The sequence below is a fragment of the Hypanus sabinus genome, chromosome 28 (assembly GCF_030144855.1).
Source record: "Hypanus sabinus isolate sHypSab1 chromosome 28, sHypSab1.hap1, whole genome shotgun sequence".
Taxonomy (NCBI): domain Eukaryota; kingdom Metazoa; phylum Chordata; class Chondrichthyes; order Myliobatiformes; family Dasyatidae; genus Hypanus; species Hypanus sabinus.
The window spans coordinates 32407022-32427264 of NC_082733.1; the positions used below are offsets into that span (position 1 = coordinate 32407022).

The window sequence follows — 20243 nt, forward strand, 5'->3', positions numbered from 1 at the left end:
TTTACAGAGAATGGCACGAAAAAACATAAAAGATTCTCAGTGAGCAGCAGTTCTGTGGGTGTAAATGCCTTGTTAATGAGAGGTTAGAGGAGAATAGTCGGACTAGTTCAATCTGACAGGAAGGTGACAGTAACTCAAGTAATCACGCGTTACAACAGTGGTGTGCAGAAGAGCAACTCTGAATACACAACACATTGAACCTTGAAGTGGAGGGACTACAGCAGCAGAAAACCATGAACACACATTCAGTTTCCTCTTTATTAGGGTACAGGAGAGTGGCCACTGACTATAACTTAGTAGTTGTCGTTTATCAGCAAACATTTTCTGACATATAAAAGTATGATTGGAATAGGTAATTATCTCAGAGCCAAGAGAAACTTGGTCAAGACTGTCTGAAGTATTGCAAACAGAGTTCAGAGGCATTAATTCCATTGGTCTTGGATGCAAATAATTTACCATCCATGTTATTTCCAAAGTAAAATAATCAGAGACGAACTGGTTTTAGCTGTGTTGTTGGTGTTTATTTAAAATTTCCCCATTACCTCACATAACATTAATAGAATTGGGAAGAAACCTTGCACAGACTGCATTATTCCTGTAAGCAACATCAGAGTCACTTTTCACCAAAAACCATTTAGTATGGATTGCTCTTCATCAGGAAAAACTGCAGTATTGTAGAATACAGGCTGAGTATAACTTCTGCAGTATACTACAATACTGAAGTAGTGTAGCCTCTCAGTATACTACAGTAATATAACTTATGTACTGCTATTGTATTTGCAGAGATGTATTTCAACTACAGAAGAATAACAAAATGAGGCATTCTAATTACTAGAACATTTTGTAAGATGAAATGCTTCTGAAATTCCTTCAAAGGGGTACAAAATATCATGGCGACTGGATATTAATCAGCAGGTGCAAGATGTGAAAACCAAAAAAAAACCTGTAGATGTTGCAAATCTGAAAATGCTGGAAAAGTGTTTTGTAGGTAGGAAAGGCTTAGAGCAGAGGTTTCCAATCTGGGATCCACTGACCCCTTGCTGAAAGGTATTGGTTCATGGTATAAAAGAAGTCGGCAACCCCTGGTTTAGAGTGATAAGGGCCAAATGTAGACAAATGGGACTAGCTTAGTTAGATAACTTGGTTAGAATGGTTGAAATGGACCAAAGGTCCTTTTTACCATGCTGTGTAGTACCATGACTTTGTGACAGGTCAGGCGTCATACATGGAAAGAGAAACAATAGTGGTTCAACTTCAAGACACCATCAGTATTCCGAAGGAGTTTCTTCAGCCTCAACCATTATCTTCCCATGGACGCCACATGGTCTGCTGAGATTTTCCAGCCTTTTCTGTTTTCAATGACAAAATAAGAATTTGTGATGGAAAAGAAAATCACAAACAGTAGTTCCATTTGAAAAGAACAAAACAACTAAAGATTAAACTGTAGTGGATGAAATGAAATTAATTCCACTTCTGTCTAGTAGGATTGTTATATAACAAAGTCTGATGAGTCGAGGCTGCACCATTCCATTTGCTTTCATGATGTTCTAAGGATTGGCGCAAGTGTCTTAATATTTTCAGAAGTTCCTTGTTCTCCTTCAGAAGTGATTCTTTCTTCAGCAGTGCCACCTTTTGTTCTTTTCTGGCAACATCTCTCTCCCTTTCCATGAAGGCCAACTCATTTTCCAAATTCTGTAACCTAAAGGTTATTATGGATCAATTAGTATTGTCAAACACATTTCCTTTCTCCCCCACACCTCTCTCGACTCTACAAATCCTCCCTTATCAACCTTCTACCAACCCACCTTCTCCTTCTCTTTCCTCTTGCATTATAGGATTAGATACTGAATGAGACAAATTTTTCGAGAGAGAAGTACAGCATCAAACCAAGCCCTTCAGTCCATGCTGAAACCATTTAAACTGCCTTGCTGATGAAATTGTTGTAGAAGTTCAATAAATATCACACCTGATTTTATAAATTTGAACTGGTAGTAGAGATATACAACCATACTTACATTTTGATGCTGTGGGTACCTGCACCAGAATTTTAACATGCAAATCAAAAAATCAAAAACTGCAGATGCTAGAAATCTGACATAAAAACAGAAAATGCTGTGAATACTCATCAAGATGGGGCGGCATCTGTGGAGAGAGGAAGAGTTAATTGTCCAGGTTAATTGTCCCATCATCAGAACTGGGAAGAGAGTAAATGGAGAAGGTGAAGGAGGGATGGGATGGACAAAGGGATTATCTGTGATTGAGTGGACCAAATATATTGTAGTAACCGGATCAAATTATGCAACTTTATCTGTACTAATAGCAGGATTGATGAGCATAACCGGAATACAACAATATGAAATAAAAAACCAAGCCAAAATCACAATGGATGATGGACAAAAATGGGTAGTTCTCAAACAAGAAGAAGGTAAGAGTGAGTTACCTAAAGTTAAAGAGTTAAAGGTGTAGAAGCTGACCTGATGGTGGTTGAAATATCAGTTCTCAGACGTGCAATGGGTGTCATTGTAATGGCACAGGAGACCAGAGGCAGATAGGTTGCATTGGGTGTGTGATTGGGAGAAGTTTTAGGTGGCTTGGTAGTGTAGTGGTTAACACAATGCTTTATAGTACAGGCAACTCGGGTTCAATTCCAACTGCCGCCAATTGTAAAGAGTTTGTATGTTCTCCCCTTGATTGCGTCAGTTTCCTCCGGGTGCTGCGGTTTCCTCCCACAGTGCAAAGACGTGCTGGTTGGTAGGTTAATTGGTTGGTGTAAATTGTTCCATTTGCAACTTAAAACTAACTCATTCTCTGTTTTTCCGGGTGCCAAATTAGGGTCTCAGATCTGAATCATTAATGCTTTCTCTTTCTTGAGATTCCATCATTGTACTATGAAGTCCTTTTACCGTAGTAAATACTCTCTCTTCATGTCTCCCAGGGCTCTTTTGAGAGTAAGTGCCTCCTCCATGTAGCCCTTCTGTAGCTCTTGTTCAAGTGTTTGTACTTGTTTCCAAAGCTTGTCTCTCTTACCACCATTATCCCGTTTCTCTGTGAACACATACAAGCGTAAGTCTTTGGAATGATGCCTAGCCAGTTCAACAGTAGACAATTATAATCTTCTGTGGCTATGGAAGTAGACAAAATATATAACCAGAATTAAAATGAATGTGATAAGAAATACAATCTGTGGCCACTTCATTAGGTATCTCCTTCCGTAGCCCATCCACTTCAAGGTTTGACAATTTGTGCACTCTCCTCTGACCTCTCTCATTAACAAGGTGATTTCGCCTACAGAACTGCCACACACTAGATGATTTGTGCTTTTTGTTTCTCACACCATTCTCTGTAAACTCTAGAGGCTGTTGTGCATGAAAATCCCAGGAGATCAGCAGTTTCTGAGATACTCAAATCACCTGTCTGGCATGAGTAATCATTCCAAGGTCAAGGTCACTTAGATCACATTTCTTCCCTTCCCTATTCTGATGTTTGGTTTGAACAACAACTGAACCTCTTGACCATGCCTGCATACTTTTATGCATTGTGTGTCATGTGCTGCAATCCTTTGTTTAATCCTACCGTCTTTCGGAACTTTTTTTCCCAGTTATTGGAATTTGCATTCTTCAAGCAATAAGTATTGACTTTAAGCACACGTTAAGGATTTGAGATAATCTAGACCGATACATCCCTGAAGTGCGGAGAGAGTGCTACAGTAACAGAACACCATTTTTTGTCTGAAATCCAACAACTCTGATTCCGGTGATTAGGTAGATATTAGCATTGCCAGTAAATTATGCAACAAAGAGCAGGGATATATCCTGAGTAACATGCCTCCCACAGTAAACTATCAAAAACAGATTAATTGATCATTTACTTCATTGCTGTACAGAGCACCTTGCTGTGTACAAAATGGCTCCTGTATCTCCTTACATAATTTCATTCACTGATTCATTACCCATTCAGTGTTTTGGGATATATAGTGTTCTACATTCATGTTAATAAAGCTTGTCTTTCTCATTCCCTCAGCTCCAAAAAAAGAAAAAATATAATTTTACAAATCTCATCATCCTGTTCTTTACTGTCTTAACTTGACTATATTAAAAGTAACACCCAAGACATTGTCCTTTAGTTCAGCTTCAGGTTTCAGAACTTGTCTCCCCTCTTACCTTTTCATTTCCACTATAACTTATAGTCAATAAAAAAGTTGTGATTGTCCTCTCCACACCACTAAGAACACTGATGCCATTTTTCAAACTATCCATGATTTCATTGGAGCCAATTGACAGGGTTGATTCCTTGACTAAACACTACAAGAGGACTAGGCTTAGAAGGAGGAGAGGTAGTCTCATTCAGATATGCAAGGATATAAGGGGGATGTGGAGAGAATGTTTCCTCAGGATGTTAAAGCTACAAGTAAGACGCATCATTTCAGTGTAAGTACTTGGCTATTTAATGCTGACATGAGGAAAATGTCTTTACTGAGGATTGTAAATCTTTGGACATCCCTACTTCGAATGGTTGTGAATATTCAGTGTTTGAGTACGTTCAAGATAGATCTTTCGGCAATAGGAAATTCAGGGGGATGTGGGGATCGGGTGGACTCGTTCAGCTGTGATTTTATTGAATTGCCCAATTCAAGCTGGGACATAGGCTGCTGCTGTCTCCTGTTTCACAGCCTGCTGGTTAGGCTTCTATTAGATAACGATGTCACCATTTCAAAATGCCCAGCCACCCAGAATAAATACCACTTGCCAGAAATATGGTAGTACTGATAATCATACATGTAACACGACCTTCTATCATTATCAGATTGGGCAGATTGTTCTAATTGATATTAATATAATCAATGTGATTATAAATACTTAGTCCTAATATGGTTATGGGAACTTGAACAGTTCTACTGCCATCTATAAATTTGCTGATGACGATGACATCGCTGCTGTTGTCTGAATCACGGGTGGTGGTGAAGCAGAGTACAGAGATGAGATGGGGCACCTGGTTGAATGGTGCTGTAATAATAAGATCATGTTAATCATTGACTTTGAAAGAGGAGAGACCACCGCTTTCATTGGTAGAACTGGAGAGAGTTAGCAACTTTGAATTTCTGGGCCTTAACATCTCGAATGAGCTGCCCTGAGTTCAGCACAGAGATACAAATCATGTGCCTCTGCTTTCTCAGAAATTTAGGGAGCTGTGGCATGTCACCAAATTATCTAACAAACCTCTAGAGATGCTTTATTGAAAGTATCCTAGCTGGTTACTATATCATAGCCTGGAACAGCATTTCCAATACACAGGAATGCAGGAAGCTACAGAGAGTAGTGATGATAGCCCAGTCTGATTTGTGTATGACCTTCCCCATCCTGATGGCATCTAAATAAGATGCTGTATCATGAAGATGGGACCTATCACCAAAGACCCCTGCCATCCTGGTCAAGCCTTCTCCTTGCTGCTACAGTTAGGCACGAACTATAGAAACATGAAGTCCTACACCATCAGGTTCATAGGTATCCATATGTGCTTTCCAGAGCATCCAGCAGGTTCTTGAATGACCTGCACAATCCTAATCCTGCCTCAGCAACAGAACACTGTGTGGACTTTCTCTGCACTACCATGGATTTGTCTAATTGAGTATTTTTTCACTAATGTCTTGTTTCGCACAGTCTTTGTGTTAAGCGTCTTGTATAATTTGTAAAACTCAATGGGCCTTCCAAGTAGAAGCATTTTTATCATATGCTCAACCAAATCAAAAGACGAAATGAAAGTCATTCTAAGAACTACTTGGGTGTGAGGCATTGGCTGAAATGCTGAGATGGTCAGCTCAGCATTCCTTCAACGTGAGCTATGTGTTAGCAGACTCAATTTAATTTGTAACTTATATTTCACTGGTGAGACATTAAGATGGGAATCAAATATTTTAATTTGTGTATTAAAGTACAAAAAATAACTTCCAGATTCTACCAAGTTTGAATTTGGATTCAGATTTGTTTGGAAATAAACTGAGTTTCGACAACCTCAGAACATTCAAAAATGGTTGTTGATGTAGTTTCTATTGCAATGTAGGAATGTAGCAGCCAATTTACATACAGTCAAGTCAAGTTTATTGCTATATGCACAAGATTCAGAGAACAAACAGAATGGAGGCAGGTGTCTAGTGGTACGTTGCAAGGGTCAGCATTGGAGGGGGCCTATGTTTTTTGTTAATTATACACAAGGAGCGCCATGGAGCAGAACAGTTGGCGTGACACTATTACAGCTCGGGCGGCAGAGTTTGGGGTTCAACTTCAGCGTCACCTGTAATAAGGAGTCTGTACGTTAGGTGCTCCCCATGGAATGCGTGGGTTTACTCTGGGTCCTCCGGTTTTCTCCCACAATCCAAAAACACACCAGACAGGTTGGTAGGGCATTGTAAATGATCCTTTGATTAAGCGAGGATTAAACTGGGGGTAGCAGGGTGGTGTGGCTCGAAGTGCAGGAAGGGCCTGTTCCACACTGTATCTCTAAATAAAATAAACTGACTTGGATGTGAATTGACAATATTTGATCAGTGAGTTCGTAAATGACACAAAATTAGGAGGTGGTCTTGATAATGCAGGACGTTATCATAGAATACGAAGGAATCTTGATCAGTTCGGGAAGTGGGCTGAGGAGTGGCAAGTGGATTTCAACACAGGGAGTTCATTGGTTAATTGGACACATGGGTACAATTGGGCAGTGTGGGCTCATTGAGCCAGAAGGGCCTGTTATCATGCTATGTCTCTAAATAAAAATAATTTTTAAAACCTGCTTACTGGGCCTCTGATGAAATAGGTTTTATTGCCAATATACTCTGTTATTCATTTCAATAGGTGCTTCTGACCTGCTGAGTTCCTCCAGTATTTCTTGTTGTGTGTTACTCTGCACATTTGATTTCTTTCCAAGCATGCCCTGTAAATGCCCTAAAAACCGCATTGACAGCACTTGTATCCCTGCATTTGCAACCTGGAGTAAAAAAAATCACATCAATCTTCTAACCCTAGGGCTTCTACATTCTGTGCTACGAACAGGGCCATCCCAGTCCAATGAAATTTTATATCGGACTTCACCAAATTCTTTTGTTTATTTAATCAAAGATCAGTTTGAAAGAATATTCTCATATTTCTATCAATACGGACACCTGTTCAGGTGATAGAAATTTGTCCTTACAGAATTCACAGATCACTACCTAACATTCTGAGGTTTGGAATAAAATTCACATTCATGGAATTTATGAGAAAAATAAGTAAATAAATCAACAGAAAAGTAAGATTTTACAAGTTGCATTTTAAGTGTTGGCAGAGATTTGCTTTATGGAAAATTTGTGATATTGACCATTTTTATGAATACAAACCCCAGTAATGCAGGGATTACTTGTTCATATTATATAAAAGAAACAAATTATTGCTTTGTTTAGGTGCGTACATGCAACTTGGTGTGGAAGCAGTTAACTGGACTGCAATCTGAAGGCCATAGAACTTCGCAGTTTTGATTCAAGAGACTACAAAACAAATCCATGAGATTCCCAGATATGGGGAAGTCATGTATGACAAATCTGATTGCGTTTTTTAAAGGAGAAGATACTTATTTATTTAGAGATACAGCACGGTTACAGGTCCTTCCTACCTAATGAGCCCATGATGCCTAATTACACCCATGCGACAAGCCAACCTACTAAACTGTATGTCTTTGAAAGATGGGAGGAATGCAGAGCATCCTGGAAGAAACCCACGCGGTCATGGAGAAAATGTACAAGCTCCTTGCAGAATTGAACCCAGGTCACTCGGGCTGTAAAAGCATTATGCCAGAGGTTTCTAACCATTTTATACCATGGACCCCTACCATTAACTGAGGGGTCCGTGGACCCAGGTTGGGAACCTCTACATTATGCTAACCGCTACACTACATGGTGATGGTTGGGTGAGATCAGTGGATGTATAGTAAAGCATTCAATAAGCTCCCTTGTGGTAAGCTGATGCAAAGGATTAAGGCATGTGGGACTTGGTAGATTGGATTCAAAATTGGAAGGCAGAAGGTGGACAAGCTGCACTGCTTGTTTGTGTGTGCTTGTCTGCGGCTGCTGGGAATAGCACCATCAATTTGTAGGTTATGTCGCTCAAGGTCTTGGGCTATAATTTTTTTGTGTGATTGTATGTTTACTTGCTCTCTTGAACATACTGTGTTGTGTCTGGTACAGCATTGTGCCTTGTATGTTTTGCACCTTGTTTGACCCCAGAGGAACATTGTTTCGTTTGGCTATATTCATGTATGGTTGAAAGATAATAAACTTGAACTTGGCAGGTATTAAACTGAATCAAGATCTATGACTAATGGTGTTCCATAACGAGCAGTGCCATGGCCCCCTTCGTTTGTAATACATGTAAATGATTTGGGTAAAAAATGTAGGTCGGTTATTTAGTTAAGTTTGCAGTCAACATGAAAATGGATGGTGAGAAAAGTTTAAAATTATATAGCAGGATATAGATCAAACTCAAAGTAAATTTTATTAACAAAGTTTGTATATGTCACTACGTACAACCCTGAGATTCACTTCAACAAGATCAGTCACAAATATGGTTGAAGATATAGTCAATGGAGTTTAATGCATTGGACAAGGATGAGGTGTAGCATTTTGTGAAAGTGGAAATTATACAGTGAATGGCAGGACCCTAAGGAGCATTGATATATAGAAGGATCTCGGGGTCCAAGTCAAGATTAAAGTACACTTATTGTCAAAGAATGGATAAATTAAACATCCTTTAAGATTTGCCTGCTTGCAGACAACCACACAGCAAGAAACCCAAAATAACTCAATCTAAAAAAAAGAAAGGCCAACATCTAGTGCACAGAGAAAGAGGAAAAAGCACAAATCATGCAAACAATAGAAGTGAGCAACAGCATTCCAAACCGAACTGAGTCCATAGACCCAAATCACCAGAGCAGCCAGGGTAGGCCCAAAGCCTTGGTCTCAGTTCATCATATAGAGGGGCAAACTGACGTGAAGCTGGCAGACATGAAGCGCGTAGCAACCGGAACAGTCTCACTGCCTCAGCACCGTGGAGAGAGGAGCGAACATCGCAGGAGAGCAAGCGAAATTAGCCCGAGCCGACCCAATATTCCTGACATCCTGCCTTCCAGTCTCCCTGGGCCGGAGTTTAAATTGTCCAACCACCAGGTTTGGACCCGGCCATAGCTCCCTTGAAGTCACAACTCAAGTAGATAGGCTGGTAAAGAAGTCATATGGCATACTTGCCTTCACTGAGCAGAAACAGAAAGTCATGTTGAAGCTGCATAAAAATTCTAGTTAGATCACATCTGGGGTATTGTGTTTAGTGCAGGTTGCTACATTACAGGAAGGATGTGAAGGCTCTGGATAAGGTACAGAAGAGGTTCACTAGGATATCACATGGATTGGACAGTATTAGCTATAAGGAGAGCTTAGACAAACTTGCATCACATTTTCTGAAATGTCGGAAGCTGAGGGCTGGACTATATAAAATAATGGGAGGCATAGACGGAGCAGATAATCAGAGTCTTTATCCCAGGATATGGTTATCAAATACTATGGTATTATGTACTCTCCCTAGCACCTGTCACAGTATTATGTCCACTTCTTGGCACATATTTGAGAGCAACCACAGATTTGAATAGAGAAGGGTGGCATGGTAGCATAGTGGTTAGCACAATGCTTTACAGTACAGGCAACCAGTTTTCAATTCCGGCCGCTGCCTGTAAGAAGTTTCTACGTTCTCCCCGTGACAGCGTGGTTTTCCTCCAGGTGCTCTGGTTTCCTCCCACAGTCCAAAGACGCACAGTAGGTAGGTTAATTGGTCATCGTAAATTGTCCATCATTAGACTTGGATTAAATTGAGGTTTGCTGGTAGTGTGGCTCACGGGGCTGGAATATACTATTCCACACTGTACCTCAATCAATCAATCAATCAATAAATAAATAAATAATGCCTGCCTATGAAGGTGTGACAGGCAAGAAGTAACCATCTCAGATTGCTGAGGCCAGTTTCAGGTTGGGCCAGGGCCTAATGGTTAGAACATTCACCATTTGCTTCATGTTGATTCTGAAGATGGACACAGAAAAATTTTAACCTGGGTATAAGAAGGAGCGTTAATGGATTGTGCTAAAGAAAATGATAAAGTAGACATGCAAGGGGCTATTAAACAGAATGTCCTAGGCCTACAATGGGAAAGGAATTATAAGACAAAAGTCATATTTTATTTCACATGTAAATTAACCAATTTAATTTTCATTATTTCCCTTTACCTAGGCTCCTTGTTAATGCTGCATTATTTAAGGCTTTAGCCAATTCAACATAGCCCGTCTCTTTTAGCACCTCAGAGAATGGCTCCAAGACCCACTGTCCTTCAGCCTCCAACAGCGAGAGCAATTTGGCAACTTTATACTCTTGGCTGCCTTCCCTCTGCAAGTATAAAGGATACAATTGAATGTAAGATCTACGAAAATAAAACAAAAATTAAGTCAGAACTAAAATCATATTTGAATAAAGAAGCAAATGCAAGAAGAAACACCCTTTCACTTATTGTTACTTTAGTTCCTGTTTTCAACTTTCACAGAAACCACCAATGCATGGGTAATTTTATGGGGCAGCACAATAGCCTAATAGTTAGTTTAATGCTCATACAGGGCCAGCGACCCAGGTTCAGTTCTGTCGTTGTCTGTAAGGAGTTTGCACATTTTCCCCATGGGTTTCATCCGGGTGCCACGGTTTCCCCCCACATTCCAAAGACATATGTCCAGGTTAGTAGGTTAATTGGTCACATGGGTGTAATTGGGCTCGGTGGGCTGGGAGGGCCTGTTACCGTGCTGTGTCTATAAGTAAACTTCCCGCAGGTACATGCAACTATCAAGCGCTTCAGCCAAGTTACAACCCTTTATCTGTGACCCTCTACAGTAAGTGTTCACAGCTAGCTGATTTAACTGGGAGAAATGTCCTAGTTAAGCCTGATCCCATTTTCCACTAATGTCAACTCATGCCACTGTGTACCATGAATCTTAAGTGATTATGCCTTTTCAAGCCCAGAAGTCAGGTTTAGGACCAGAGCCATTTTTGTTCCCTTCCATACCTGTATTATTCGGATTTGTTGGTCAGATAGAATCCCCTTTTCCCGTAGAAGTCTGTAGAACACTGGCGATATCTGAAGCTGTGTGACAATCAAGGAAAAGTTGTCCCGAATTACAGCTTTATGGAAACCCTCGTTCCATGTACTTTGAAGATGGTTCCTGAAATCTGCAATTTAAACACTTTCTCTTGATCGAGAGTTAAGTCTACGCAGCGGCCACTTTATTAGCTACACCTGTACACCTGCTCATTAATGCAAGTACTTAATCAGCCAATCTTGTGACGGCAATGCAATGCATAAAAGCATGCAGACATGGCGTAAAGGTTCAGTCATTATTCAGACCAAACTTCGTAATGGGAAGAAATGTGATCTAAGTGGCATTGATCATTGGTGCCAGACAGGGTGGCTTGAGTATCTCAGGAACTGCTGATCTCCTGGGATTCTCATGCACAGCAGTCTCTAGAGTCTACAGAGGGCGGTGCAGAAATCAAAACGTTGAGCGGCAGTTCTGTGACTGAAAATGCCCTGTTAATGAGAGAGGTCAAAGGAGACTGGCCAGACTGATTCCAACTGACAGGAAGGTGACCGCAACTTAAATAACCACGGGGTACAACAATGGTGTGCAGAAAAGCATCTCTGAATGCACAACACATCAAGCCCTGAAGTAGTTGGGTTACAGTAGCAGCAGAAGATCATGACCATGCACTCAGTGCCATTTTATTAGGTATAGGAAGGACCTAATAAAGTGGCCACTGAGTGTATACTGACAATAATCCAGCTCCTTTGCTTTATTTCTTATTTATTTCATGGGGTTTAGGTTTGCTGAAAAAGCCAACATTTATTGTCCTTGCCCAATGGATCCAACCCAATAGGAATTGACTATGAGACATAAATATACATAACCTGAGCTCAGAGCCTCCTTATCCCTTTATATTATCATTTGTTGGTTACTTAATTCCTTCTTAATGCCTTACACTCCACTATAGACCTCCCCCCCCCCCCACCCTTGTTCTTTCCCTCTCCATTTTCCGTGTTCGGGTGATGGTTTAAATTTTTTTCACCTCTAACAACCTGCAGGCTTGATGAAAGGCCACCAGCTGAAACTTCTACAGCTCTGTTTCTCTCTCTTTTTCTATAGATGGTCGCTAAACTTCGGAGCATTTACAACATTTCCTACTTCTATTTCAGGCTTCCAGCATCTGCTGATTTCTATGTTCTCTGATATTATCTTTATCCAGGTGAACATAATGAAAGGGATGACTTTGAAGATCAGTGTCACATCGTACATACTCATTTTTACACTGCATTCCTTATATACGGGAACCCAATATGGAAGGGGGGGGAAGGTCGAGAGGAGGATCTCCTAGTGGGCTTGCTCCTGGTTTGGCCAAGATGACCATTCACAGGTCTAGGTGGTGGAAAGTGGAGGGGTTCTGCCCGGGCTAACTGCCTGTCCCTGTTCCAAGGATATGCTCGTGCCCAGCTGTCCTTGGAGAGGAAGCATGCAGTTGCAATGGGTACACTGGGAGACTTCCAGGAGCGGAGAGCCCCTGGGGGTATTAACTGTTTAATAGATGGTAGTAATTATATTATAATCTGAGTGTATTCACTGTCTTGTAACTACTGAATATCTGTACCTTATGTGACTGTCGTGTAAATAAACTTCTATAGTTTTGTAATTTAAATAAAGGGGTGGTACTGGGAGAGAGTCACACTGTGGGAGAGTGGTCTGCCTGCCCCTTTTCCGAGCATACATTTATGCCCGGCTGTCCTTGGAGAGGGAGCATGTGGTCGCAATGGGTACACTTGGGGGGGACTTCCGGGAGTGGTGGGCACCATGGGGAATTGACTGTTTTATAATTTTATATTTTATATTGACTGTTTTATAATTCTATATTTTTATATTTCAATCTGAGCGTACTCACTGTCCTGTAAATACTGAACGCATGTATCTTATGTGATTGTTATGTAAATAAACTTTAATAGTTTTGTAAAAATAAACCGTGTGCATATTTGTTCCATCATCAAGGGCGGCTACCATTCAAACCATGCTCTCTCCTCACTACCACCACCAGGCCAGAGGTACAGGAGCCTGAGGTCCCACACCACCAGGTTCAAGAACAGTTGTGACCCAACAACCATCGGGCTCCTGAACCAGTGTGAATAATTTCACTCACCTCAACACTGAACTGACTCCACGACCTATAGACTCACTTTCAAGGACTCTGCAACTCATGCCTCAGTATTTTTTTTTTGCACAATTGGTCCTTTGCACCTTGGTTGTCAGTCTTGTTTATGCAGTTTTTCATAAGTTCTATGAACTTACTTCACTGTGAATGTTTGCTAAAAATGAATCTCGAGGTAGTATATGGTGACATATAATAAATATACTCTGATAATAATTCTTCTTTGACTTTGGTTCTACTCTGACCTTAATGTGCTCTCCTTGAGCAGTTCAGAGTGAAAAATCAAATGTAGCACCTTATACAAATTTGAAAATTACCCTGCGTTTATTGACCTGTGTAACCAGAGCTGCTGAGAAATGACGTCTTCATCGTAGTTGCTGGTTTGATCATTGCTGCGAAGGGAAACAATAGCAAAGAATTAAAGGAAACTCAGCAGATTAAAAAATACATACTGTACAAGATCTTCTATTAGTCATTTTAGTCTGTTTAACATCAGACAAATGCATGGAAGATTAATGCACCAGATGTAAAGCACTTTCCATTTCCCCAGAAATGGAAAGTGCTGGAAACGTTCAGGCAGCATTTACGGAAAAAGACTCTGAGTTCACGCTTCAGGGAGAAGACCTTCTATCTCCAACCTGAAAATTTAACTGTTTCTCCTTCCACAATGCTGTCTCACCCGCTGAATATTTCCAACGTTGCTTCTATTCCAGAATCTGCAGCTTTTTGATTATACAAGATAGACCCCAGGTTGCATTCCCTGGTCCCAGTTATTAGTAGCTGCAGAAAGCTTAGTGGTGTCTTCAGCTCCTTTTGCAGATGTTTCTATAGATTCTTCAGCTCTTGTGGATGCATATTGGAGATTATCCTGCCTGGTTTCACGACCTGGTAATGGAAACAGCAATGTCCGGGGAAGGAAAAGTTTAGAGAAATTTGTGGATACAGTCCAGTCCATCATAGGCAAAGCCCTCCCAGGCATTGAGCACATTTACAAGGAACACTGCCACAAGAAAGCAGCATCCATCATCAAGGATCCCACCATCCAGACCATGATTTTTCTTACTACTACCATCAGGAAGGAGGTACAGGAGCCTTAGGTTCCACATCACCAGGTTCAGGAGCAGTTATTACCCTTCAACCATTGCACTCCTGAACTAGTGTCGATCACTTAGTTCACCTTAACTCAGATCAGCTTCCACTTGATTTTCAAGGACTCTAGACCTCCTGTTCTCAGTATCATTTATTTATGTATTTATTTTCAATTTGCACATTGCTTGTTTATTGGTCTTTCTTTATGCATAGTTTTCAAATATTCTATTGAACTTCTTTATATTTCTGTGAATGCCTGCAAGAAAAAAATAATTTCACAGTAGTAGTTGGTGACATATACGTATTTTGGTGATGAATTTACTTTGACTGAAGACCCAATGGGCCCTGCTTCAAGTAGAAACACGGAGTGAAGGTATTGGCCATGAATCACCCAGCAAGCCCCAGGTGAAGACAGACACCTGAGTGTATGCCAGGAGCCGAGCAGCCATCCCATTCACTAAAGGCAGCAGGCAAAAGAAACTGAAATGGTAAATAAAAATTCGCACACTGCTGTCAAATAGTTAAAAATATTCTAGCTCGGGTGCCTGAGACGTTTCCACAGTACTGTAGTAATTTTATGAATTGCATTGTACTGCTGCTGAAAAAAAAAGACAAATTCCATGACATATTTGAGTGATAATAAGCCTGATTCTGATAGTGGGTCTCTATTGTGGACTGAGAGCGGGAAGGGGGCAGGTAGAGAGGGATCGGTTGGGATAAGGGGAAGGGAGAGTGGAGGGAGTGGAGGGAGTGGAAAGCACCACAGAGGCAATAAACCAGTTGCTTGGAATAAAATTACCTTGCCTGGTATCTTATGGCTGGATGTATCAGCGTTCGCGGCACACCTGCCCCACCCCGGCACTCTTTCTCTGCCACCTCTCTCACAACTCTCCCTCACCATTCCCATCATATTTCTGAACTCGCTTTCCATTCCATGTTGACCAATGCAGTACTGCGCAAAAGTCTCAAGCGATCTAGCTATATATATATATGTGCCAAAGACTTTTGCTCAGTACTGTCAACACCAGCACCTGATGTGTTCTTGGTCAAGCTGAGGAAGCTGTCATAGTGAGAAAAATCTTCACTGTTTGCCTTTTATAGCAACACTGCCATGGCAATACAGTGACACATCGTACAGTGAAGTTAACCACTAGGTAGTACAGTGTTTGTGCAGGGTGAAAATCCTCTCTGTCTGCATTCTACTGTGTTATTCATTTTTTCCCTTTGCTTCAAAAAATATGCCTTCAAGAGGACAAGAACATTGTCAAAGGAGTTGGAAGCTTGTGTGCCTCAATGACCTGGAGAGCTACGTTGGCTGGAGCCAAGGCTTTATGCTTTGGCTCTTGGTAGGGTCACCCATGCCAAACAGTTCAAAGGGTAGATGCCAGACTAATGGTGGTTCAGTGGTCCTCCAGTTTTGGGGGGTTCAGCTCAGGGCTAGCAACTGGGACTGTTAAAACAAAATTATCACGGAAACAGCCTTCTCCATCTGAATGTGATGGTATTCCTGAGTGTCCAGCTGAGTCTTGCATGACTGACGATAGTGAAAATGAGGAGGAAGCTACCAAGATGATGAAGGGTACCCTGAAGAACACCAGCGAGGACCTTCATTGCTGCCCTAAAACCCAGTGGCATAATGGGCAGATCTATCTATATAGTCTAAAAATATTGAACGTGTCTGAAGGATAGTTCGATGAGTGTCTTGTTGCCATCTTTTAAGTGTTAAGTGTGGACAAAGTATGAACAGTTGTGGATCCATTGTGTGTAATACCAGTCCTGCCCGTTTTATCATTTGATGCCCATTTCTATTCTCAAACAATGATTTTAGAACAACGATATGTAACATCAGAAGGATGCTGAGGCCAATTACAGATCTTCTTCTGCTCCCAGCATCACAACTAGACTGCTGGGTGCATCTGCTAATGACGAACAGTCGGGGCGGTGGGAGGGTGCGAAGGTGGAAAGATACAGTGAATGTGTTTTTGAATTAAATTCATTTTCGGTGAATGTAAATGGATTTCAGCTGGAGAGCATTGGGTCTTCAAAAGCAGCATAGTCATAACAGCCCTGCTTTATTGAGCGGATGGTGACAGACTAAATCTCAAGTCTGTCTATCAGTTGCTTTTGCCTGGCATTTATGTGACATTCTGTACCTACTCTAAGCTATGTATATAGCTTTTTTTATGCAAGGAAAAAAAATGATTTCATAGCCTGGCTCTTGGTCTCCCAGCAACGGTAGGCGCCAGTACTAAAAATGATGTCACCATGCTGGCACAGTGGCTGTACCGTAACCATGGTATCTGGTGTGCCCGCTGGTGGCATTGCAATCCCGTACCACACATACAAACAATTCATTCAGCTAGTCTGCCAGTTATAAAATGCAAACAAGGGAGTCTCGTACTCAACCAGATCAATTCAATTAAGCATTAATGAACTGAAAGGCCCATGTGTGTCGTGAATTTCATCCAACCAGGGTCTGTGCGCTCAAACAAAGTGAAACAAAATAAGAAATTATATTAAAATGGACAAGTGAGAGATAAATTCCTGCCTTTAAATTCAACGTCACTGTTAAATAAATGTTAATTTAATATTTTTATTGTGGATCTTTAGAGTTTTGTCACTGTCACTGTGTGATTCCCCTCATCACAGCAGCAGTTTCAGAGTAGAACAATAAGGGGCTCTGGTGACTGTGTGAAACCGGGCCTCTATTGTGGGTTTTACAGTACTTGCCAGCCAATCAACGGCATTCTGTATGTCTACCCAGCCTCATTTGCATGAACCCATTCTCTGCTGAACAGACCCATTTGGCATTGTTTCAGCTCTGGCTCAAAGTCCCATGAAGGTGCCAGATGGGATCTTTATTTCCAGACTTTCTTTCTCACGAGAATTTATAGGGACATCACAGTAAGAGTTTTGCATATTGCAAATCTGGGTGATACAGAATTAAGGGAGCCAATGCAAATCAATAGCTGCCACTTGGAAAACCTCATTTATACTCCGTGCAAGGCCTTGGGCTCTGCTTTACAATCACTCCCCCTCCTTCTGCAGAAGGTGGTGACTCTCGGCTGGTTTGCAGTTGCACCGATCCTAGCTGCCCGCTGATGCCTGAGCCAAGATCCCATTTTTCATGGGTTGTGATGTTATTCAACAGTCACAAACATTACAGTCAATTCTAATTGTCTACATGCAGTGCACAAACACACAGACTCATTAATAAGAGCAATTGGATAGTTATCAGAAATAGGACCCCTGGACAACTTCACCTGCCCTATTCCACTTCCAAACCCTGGATAGTTTTCCTCGTCTTATTCCCATGCCAGTTATAATGAAAGAACTTAGACTTATATGGGTTCTTTCATGGCCTCAGTAAATCCCAAAGTGCTTTACACCTAATTAAACACATTTGAATATTTGACATTGATGAAATACAAAAGCCAATTTTCACATGCCAAAGTCCCACAGATAGCAGTGAGGTAATAACTTGGCAACCTGTTTTAATGATGTTGGTTTTGGAGTAAATGTTGGTCAGAACCCTTGCGTTGAACCGTCATGCTGTGTGATCTTTTGACAGCTGAATCAGAATCAGAATCAGAATCAAATTTAATATCGCTGGCATACGGCATGAAATTTGTTGTTTTGTGGTAACAGTTCTGTGCAATACATGAAAAAGCTATAAATTTATGATATGAAATATATATATATTCCCCTCTTCCTCTCACACACACACACACATATATACTATATAGTTAATATATACTTATATATGCAGTATACTGTATTTATATACATTTTTAAAAGTAGTGCAATAAGAGAGTAAAAACAAATGTGAGTTAGTGTTCATGGGTCTGTTCAGAAATCTGATAGCGGAGGGGAAGAAGCTATTTCGAAAATGTAGAGTGTGTGCCTTCAGGCTTTTCTACCTCTTCCCTGATGGGAACAATGAGGAGGGGGCATGTCCTAGGGGATGGGGTCCTTAATGACGAATGCCTCCTTTTTGAGGTATCGCCTCAGAAATCTTGATTTAGCATTTCACGGGAAATGGGGCACCCTGGAAAGTGCAGCACTCTCCCCTGCACAGCACTAGAGTAGCAGTCGGGGTTTTTGTGCTCTCATCCCAGGTCTTAAACTCACAAGCTTATGAGTCGGTACTAAGATGGATATGCAACTTAAATTCAATGTTCTTCCCATGACTACCTTGTAGACAGCACCGACTACAGATTAAGTTTAGGTCAGTTATTTCATAGCCTGAACCAGCTTGAACAGGATCTCAAAGGAACAAAATTTATTCTGTGAGGTTTGAAAAAATATGATGAATTACTTACTCTAGACTGCCAAATATCCACGAACTTCTGATCAAGGTGAGCTCTGAGCCTTGGAATGGGCCATGTTTACATTACTGGTTGCTAGGTGACTGCTGAATTCACTAGGCAGAATAAATGTCTTAGCTTTGTTTGTATTATCTTACTCACATGCAGTACACAGTCTACATAGATCCAATGAATATTTTGTTTTCTATGTTATCAATGTACACTTAGCAAAAGTGGTAAGAAGGGAAATATGGGTGAATTCTCACCGCAACTTTCTACACTGAGGCAGATGAAAATTTAGAAAATTACTTGGGAAGTCTCCAGACCATGATGTGAAAAATAAAAATTATTTAAATAAAACAAATAACTTTAAGATACAGGTTTGAAAGAGTCCTTGATACACAGTGTGGTAGCCTACACAAGCGTGCACTAATATCTGGGAAAAGAGATTGGGTAGTGCAATTTTTTTTAGCTCATATTAATGATGACCTCTTCTTAGGACATAATTTTCATTAGTTCTCTGATGTCGCAAATTATTGTTTCACACAATGAAGGAAAAGAGAAGGAGGACAGTTAACCACAGCATGACATCAGTCCGAAAGGACCTACAATTCTTCCAAACATATTTAAATTTGTTAATTCTACCAACAGGGAAGAGGTATAGGATTCTGAAGATGCAGACTCAGCGGTTTAGGAATATCTTCTTCCCCTCCATCTGAAAGGTCCACTACTCCTTTTTTGCACTATTTAATAATAACTGTAATTTATAGATTTTTATCATAAATAGAAGTCAGCAAAACAACCAATTTCATGTAATATTCAGTGATAGTAAAATCTGATTTAAAATTTAAAGTAAATTCATTATCAAAGTATATTACCACATACTACTCTGAGAATCATTTTCTTGCAGGTATTTATAGAAAAAAGAAATACAATAGAATTTTAGGAAGAATTACACATAAATGGTAAAAAAAAAACTGCCAAACAATCAAGAAGGCAAACGGTGCAATTTAAAAATATTACTGCGAATATGAGTCGTAAAGAGTCCTCAGAAGTGAGTCTGTAGATAATAGGATCAGTTCAGAGTAGAGGTGTTGAAGTTAACCAGGATGGTTTAGGAGCCTGGTGGTTATTAGGTAACCTGCTGCCCTATGGTAGTAGTGAGAAGACAGCATGGTTTGGATGATGGAGGTCTGTGATGATAGATACTGTTTCCTTATGGCAGCAGTCCATGTAAATATTTCTGATTTTGATTACTTTCGTCTCCACTGCTCTGCCTAAATAGCAATTCCATTTACTGGCCAATTTATAAATATAATACAATGCTTGCAGGAGCCAATATCCATCATCCAAGATCTCAACCATTCAGGCCATGCCATCTTCTTACAGCCACTACTGGGCAGGGGGTTCAGAAGCCTAAAGCCCACTACACCAGGTACAATACAAGAACAACTACTTCGCTTCAAGCATTCAGTCCTTGAGTCATCTGGCACAACCCTAATCACAACAGTTTAGCAACGCTGTGACCAATTTGTGATCCTTTCTGAAGTTATCA

The 20243-nt window shown here is 40.7% G+C and overlaps 1 protein-coding gene across 5 annotated transcripts; it reads right to left on the reverse strand.

The window, feature by feature from the left end:
- Positions 1-383: 383 nt before the first annotated feature.
- On the reverse strand, positions 384-18781 carry LOC132382564 (uncharacterized). 5 transcript variants are annotated; one of them, XR_009508391.1, is made up of 7 exons: positions 18704-18757; positions 13972-14177; positions 13610-13684; positions 11110-11187; positions 10289-10445; positions 2904-3045; positions 384-1699 (listed from the first exon to the last, which is right to left on the reverse strand). XR_009508391.1 is itself a non-coding variant. In XM_059952891.1 (7 exons), the coding sequence occupies exons 3-7, from the start codon at positions 13680-13682 to the stop codon at positions 1462-1464; spliced, it is 759 nt and encodes a 252-aa protein (XP_059808874.1). In that variant the 5' UTR covers positions 13683-13684; positions 13972-14177; positions 18704-18757; the 3' UTR covers positions 387-1461. The 5 variants fall into 5 exon arrangements, 2 of the variants coding, with proteins under 2 accessions (XP_059808874.1, XP_059808873.1); XR_009508389.1 differs by having other exon boundaries at positions 11110-11273; XM_059952891.1 differs by having other exon boundaries at positions 387-1699; positions 11110-11273; positions 13625-13684.
- Between the last annotated feature and the right edge of the window lie 1462 nt (positions 18782-20243).